Source organism: Nanorana parkeri, unplaced genomic scaffold (assembly GCF_000935625.1).
Source record: "Nanorana parkeri isolate BGI_ZX_2015 unplaced genomic scaffold, ASM93562v1 scaffold1668, whole genome shotgun sequence".
In the NCBI taxonomy this organism is placed as follows: Eukaryota; Metazoa; Chordata; class Amphibia; order Anura; family Dicroglossidae; genus Nanorana; species Nanorana parkeri.
This window is the reverse complement of record NW_017307936.1, coordinates 303488-309487: the sequence shown is the minus strand read 5'-3', so window position 1 is coordinate 309487 and position 6000 is coordinate 303488. Positions and strand designations below refer to the sequence as shown.

Here is a 6000-nt window from a genome sequence, read left to right as displayed (position 1 = left end):
CATATTGACTTGCAATACTGTGGCTAAAACGTTGCTGCCCTCTAGGGGCTCATGCTGATACTGTTATTATCCAGGCTATACTTACCTACTCAGAACCATTTGTGCCGTCCTTCCTGTATACGGGGTGTGATGTGAAGCAGCTCCCTCTTCACCTTCTCAAATACAAGGCATATGAGGAGTAGCTGCGATCTGATACCGTGTTTCCCCGAAAATAAGACACTGTCTTATATTTTTTTTGGCTCAAAAAAACACACTAGGTCTTATTTTCAGGGTAGGTCTTATTTTTATTTTTTAGGGTAGTTCTTATTTTTATTTTTTAATGTATAACAATCCAAAATTAATGCAAATCCAAATGAAATAATCCAAAATGGCAAAGTTAAGAATGATCAGGGCAATCAGGGGTGCCATACTTTCCATTCATTGGCACCCCATACTTTTCCATTCTCTCTCACGACTCTTCAGGTTCCCCCTTATGCCACCACCAGCCCTGGCAATGGTCACAACTAGGTCTTATTTTCGGGGTAGGTCTTATATTTTAGCAATTCCCAAAAATAGTACTAGGTCTTATTTTTGGGGTAGGTCTTATTTTCAGGGAAACAGGGTACCCGTACTTATAAATAGCTTCATTATCCACAGTTGAGATCCAAAGGGGTAATCGACCCTTTCTAGGGGTGAGTGTTACACATGTTTGGAGGAAGAAAAATGCTAACTATGACCCTAAGAACACCATCCCTACAGTCAAGCACAGAGGTGGAAACATTATGCTTTGGGGCTGTTTCTCTGCTAAAGGCCGACTTTGCCACCATGAAGGACCCATGGACAGGGCCATGTATTGTAAAGTCTTGGATGAGAACCTACTTCCTTCAGCCAGAACACTGAAGATGGGTCGTGGATGGGTCTTTCTGCATGACAATTACCCAAAACATACCGCCAAAACAACAAAGCAGTGGCTAAAGAAGAAGCACATTAGGGTCATGGAGTGGCCGAGTCAGTCTCCCGACCTTAATCCTATAGAAAATGTATGGAGGGAGCTGAGACTTCGAGTTGCCAAGCAACAGCCAAGTAACCTTAAGGATTTAGAGAAGATCTGTAAAGAAGAATGGACCAAAATCACTCCTGAGATGTATGCAAACCTGGTAACCAACTACAAGAAATGTCTTACCTCTGTGCTTGCCAACAAGGGTTTCTCAACCAAGTACTAAGTAATGTTTTGCTTAGGGATCAAATACTTATTTTACTCACTGAACTGCCACTTAATTTATAACATTTGTATCATGTGTTTTTTCTGTATTTTTGGTTGCTATTCCGTCTCTATCATTTAAAATACACCTATGATAAAAATTATAGACCTCTCATTTCTTTGTAAGTGGGCAAACTGCAGGGGATCAAACAATTATTTGCCACAGGCAGTCCCCGAGTTACGTATATTCGACTTACATACGACTGCTAATTACAAACGGAGGCTATTACTGTACAGCAGGGGCAGTTGTAATGCTACTGCGATCGTGCCGACGAGGAGTGCCCGTCTTTTTGGGTCTAGTTCGTAGTACTGTACGTACATTACAGGAAGTTGGCTCTTGTTAGACTTGCAGACAAGGGCTGCCCACCTCTTCTTCCGGGTCACTGTGAGGTTTTTGCTGCTGTCTGTATCCTCATTAGAAAGATGTTATCTCACTTCCTGTCCTTGAGACAACAGGAATTGAAAGGAAATCTACCCCTAGGAAGGGAAATTCAGTCCTGTAAGAGTGATCATGGGAAAAAGGTGTCTCCACTGAAGCTTTATCACCAATCCTTGTTTCCACGACAACCCAACATTTTCCAAATCCAATTGTCACAGGGACAGAAAGGGAGGAAAAATCTTCTGAACAGGGGCACACGCAGCAAAACAAGCATTACATGGATTACATGGATTTTGCACTGCGCCATCCATGGACATCACTGCAAACACCGCTGCTATTTCAAGCACCAAAGGTCCTGATTGCTTTACGGTGTTCATTGCTATTTTTGCATGGTTCCCCCGATTGCAAAAGGGATCTGAAGAAAGAAGTGGACCGTGGAATATCCAAACATTCCATCCACACTGCATCCTGTACCCCATGGTGAGGACCTGCCTATTCCAGATCCACCAGAATCCTACTCCCTAGACTCAGATGATGATAAAGACGATGAGCAGGATGCAGCTGATCCGGGGCCGTCGATGTCAGCGGACCCAAACTTTAGCCCACTGTATGCTCCTCCTAAACCACATCTAATTTCACAGAGTGAACTAAATGACCTGGACAGGGATTTGGTATTGCCTAAAAGTAAGGCAGAGCTACTGGGCTCCAGATTACAAAAGTGGAACCTCTTGCAGAGTGATGTCAGGATCTCCATTTTCCGTGATCGCCAAAAAGATCTGGTTCAGTATTTCTTAGTGGAAGGTGATTTGGTTTATTGCAATGATATTGATGGCTTAATGATAGCCCTCAACATTACCCACAATCCAGATGAATGGAAATTGTTCATAGATTCATCTAAAACGAGTCTAAACGCTGTTTTATTGCACAATGGCAATGTTTTGCCATCCGTTCCTGTTGGGCATGCAGTCCACATGAAAGAAACATACAAAAACATGAAACAGCTGCTGAGGTGTATAAAGTATGAGGAACATCAGTGGCAGCTCTGTGGTGATTTGAAAGTTGTTGCCCTATTGCTTGGCCTGCAAGCTGGATACACAAAGTACTGCTGTTTCGTCTGTAAATGGGACAGTCGAGCCAGAGATTCTCTTTATGTCAAGAAAGACAGGCCATCATGATACTCCTGGGAACCAGGAAAGAAAAATGTTCAAAATCCAGCTCTTGTTGACTCTTAGAAAATTCTGGTACCACCGTTGCATCAGCTGGGGCTGATGAAGAACTTTGTAAAGGCTATGGACAAAACAAAACCAGGTTTCCAATATCTCTATGAAAAGTTTCTAAGATTTAGTGAAGCCAAAATCAATTAAGGCGTTTTTGTCGGTCCACAGATTCGAGAACTTCTCCGAGATGACAAGTTTGATCGTCTGTTGCCTGCAAGGAAAAGAAGGCATGGGAAGCCTTCAAGTCTGTGGCAATGGAGTTTCTTGGGAACAGCAAGGCAGATGACTATGAAAAACAGGTAGAACATTTGCTTAGGTCCTATAAAGCACTTGGTGCAAACATGTCACTGAAGATTCATTTCTTACACTTGCATTTAGACTATTTCCCTTTGAAATGTAGGGTGGTGAGTGATGAGCATGTTTGAATTTTTAGCTGAAATTTATTATCTAGTGACATGTCTCTTAAATATCAGTCACTGAATTTAAAGTATATGTACTTTTTAATGTTTTCAAATCTGCAGTTCTCATTAACTAATGTCTGGTGATCCTAGCATTGGCCCTGCCTTCCAAACCTGAGAAATGTGGGTAAACTGCACACTTGTAGACATGAAGTGGCTAAAAAGAGGTTGCAGGAGATCAGCAGCACTGTTATAAAACAAAGGATGGAAAAAAAGTAAAAGGTATTTATTACTTATGACTGGACAAAGGTGCATTCAGGATATTTAAGAAGATATAGTAACATGTGTATTACAAAGCAGTAAAGCAAAAAAAAAAAAAAACCCTCTTGTTTTAAATATGGAATATACGGATGATGGCATAAAATTAATAATGGGCCTTCTCCATAAGGAAGAGAGAGATAGGAAGTCTTTATTCCTAAACAGAGCTGGTCATCAACTGGCTCTGCCTCTAGATAGGCAGAGCCAGCTGTCACTCATGCAGCTGGGCGGATCCCGTCATCTAAGTCGGGATCCGCTCCGGCTGCGGCGTCTCAGTATGCTCGCGGTATACTGAGCTTAGGGTAACGGGAGGACGCTAGTTTGTGTCCTCCCATTACCCTAAGGAGAACTATGGGGAAAAACACTGACCCCATAGTTCTCCTTTAATGTAATTCAAAGTTCAAATCACAAATAGTCCACATCATTAAACTTCCACACTTTTCAGGTGCAAAAATAAGAAAGGTCAATCTCCCCGTGCCGGAAATCTCTCTTATCCGCACTCACCAGAGTAATAAGGCGGGCACAGCATTTATGATACAATGTTGTAAAGTTATCTTCCATCCTGTGAGTCTCATGCTCCACAGTCAATTTGCTTGGTTAATCTCCGCTCACATTATATATTGGCCAGAGTCAGATACATAATCATAATCTGTTAATTGATCCTCCCACACTGTATGCTGGGTGCCCCAACCCAGCAACAGGTAGGATCAATCAATCCATCATACTTAGGGAAAACATGCATAACTCTAAAAACACTAAGAGAGTTATTCACTAAAAAGCTGAAGGATTAAGCCGAAGCTTCGGGTAATCCTTCGGCTCACTTAGAGCACTTCAGTTCAGCCGAACTGAAGGGCTGCTGTACAGGCTATTCACAATAGCCTGCACAGCAGCCGAACAGCTCAGCCGAGCTGAATGCATATGCTTCGGCTTGGCTAAGCTGAACTCACAGCCGAAGCAGGGGAGAATGGTCTGCCAAAGCAAATTAAAAAAACGAAAAAAAAAAAAAAACCTGGCATGCAGTCCCCCTTGTGCAGTCCCCCCCAGCTGTGTGCGGTAAGCAAGTACCCACTGGCAGTTTATCACAGTTTTTTCCAGGTAAATTAAGATTACATTTATTGACCAAATGAGTAGCATGGAGGTTTTTTTTCTGTGCCCAAGATCTCTTCTTGAGACAATAGCCCTTTAAGTAAATTAAATCTATCTACCTCATATTGTAGGTCACCCTCAAGTGGAACATTACTAATAGGAGACAACCGTAACATATCCAATTTTAAATAAAAAGTTGCAATGACATAGGTGGCCTTGGCATATTTTTATGTAGTTATTCTGTCAAAACAGGTGTGTCTATATAAATTTAGTTGCTGTCAAATTGTAATCTGTCAGATCCTTCCCCTAAGCACCCTGTTATCATTTGCATCTGCCTGCTGTTGGGTCTAACCTTGCCACAGAGCAATGCAACCAATAATAACGTGTTATGTCTCCCTAGCCAATTACTAGGAGGTTCATGGCCTGCATGCTGGAAGAGGACATAAATATTAGGAGCCGACATGTGAGGTTATCTTCCTCCTCCGGGCTCCTGCTTGACCTGTCTAGGCCTAAAGCCTAGGAAGGAAAGCCATGTGCTCACACTGAGGGCTGAGTCTGGGGCCAAGTGAGTAAAGCTGAGGATGGAGATGACAGAGTAACTTCACCAGGTGTGGGGAGCCTGAGAAGTGATCCTCTGTGGCACCATGGAGATTTGTTCTGAAATGGACTAGTAGCTTTTGATTCTAGTACTGCATAGCCAGAAACTCAATACACAGTTTGCCACAATTGGCTTAAAGTTCCTCTATCTGTGAAGGCTGCAAGTACTTTGTTCTACCATTTATTGGAGTCTATTACATCCTGGGTGTCTTCTGCCCTAACCCTCTCTCACTAAGTTCTACAATAAAGTTCTTCAGCATCGCATCTTCTCTGTGGACTTCAGTTTTATCGGTCACCACTGGAGGGCTGGTAAGTGCTATTGGGACGGCAATACTACTGAAATCCCAAGACAGGCTAGGAAGACCCGTATATTCCAGCGGCTCCTTCGGGGGTGAGCGCTACATTTACATGGGCAAAATATAAAGGTTAAGTTGACCCTCAGGGTACCTAACTTGATATTTTTTTCTTGGTGAGAGAGGCATCAGAGGTAACCTAGATTAGCAAATAGCAAAATCCCAGAAGCCCTGCACCGCTTTCAAAATCTTTTTGTTGCAGACTTTCGAAAGTGAAATTCATACACACAACTTTTGTATGAATTCCACAAAGTAATCCAGGAGAAGTACCTTAAATTTCTTACAAAGGCTTTGGCACAACAATCCATTTTTCACTGGAGAACTGTTTTGATACAATCATAAAGAGTCTGTAAGTCAGGTGGGAAGACCAAGATATTTTGAAGTATACAATAACACACGTTTACACACATTT

General features: G+C 42.3%; 1 protein-coding gene across 1 annotated transcript in view; it reads right to left on the bottom strand.

Moving 5' to 3' along the window:
• Nucleotides 1–2975: 2975 nt before the first annotated feature.
• Nucleotides 2976–6000, bottom strand: part of LOC108799244 (catenin delta-2-like) — a 292772-nt gene continuing 289747 nt past the window's right edge. The window contains exons 12-13 of the mRNA XM_018571079.1: nt 5047–5154; nt 2976–3047 (exon numbers count right to left, since the gene is read on the bottom strand). Coding sequence (XP_018426581.1) covers nt 2976–3047; nt 5047–5154 — 180 coding nt within the window. The remainder of the gene's footprint in view (nt 3048–5046; nt 5155–6000) is intronic.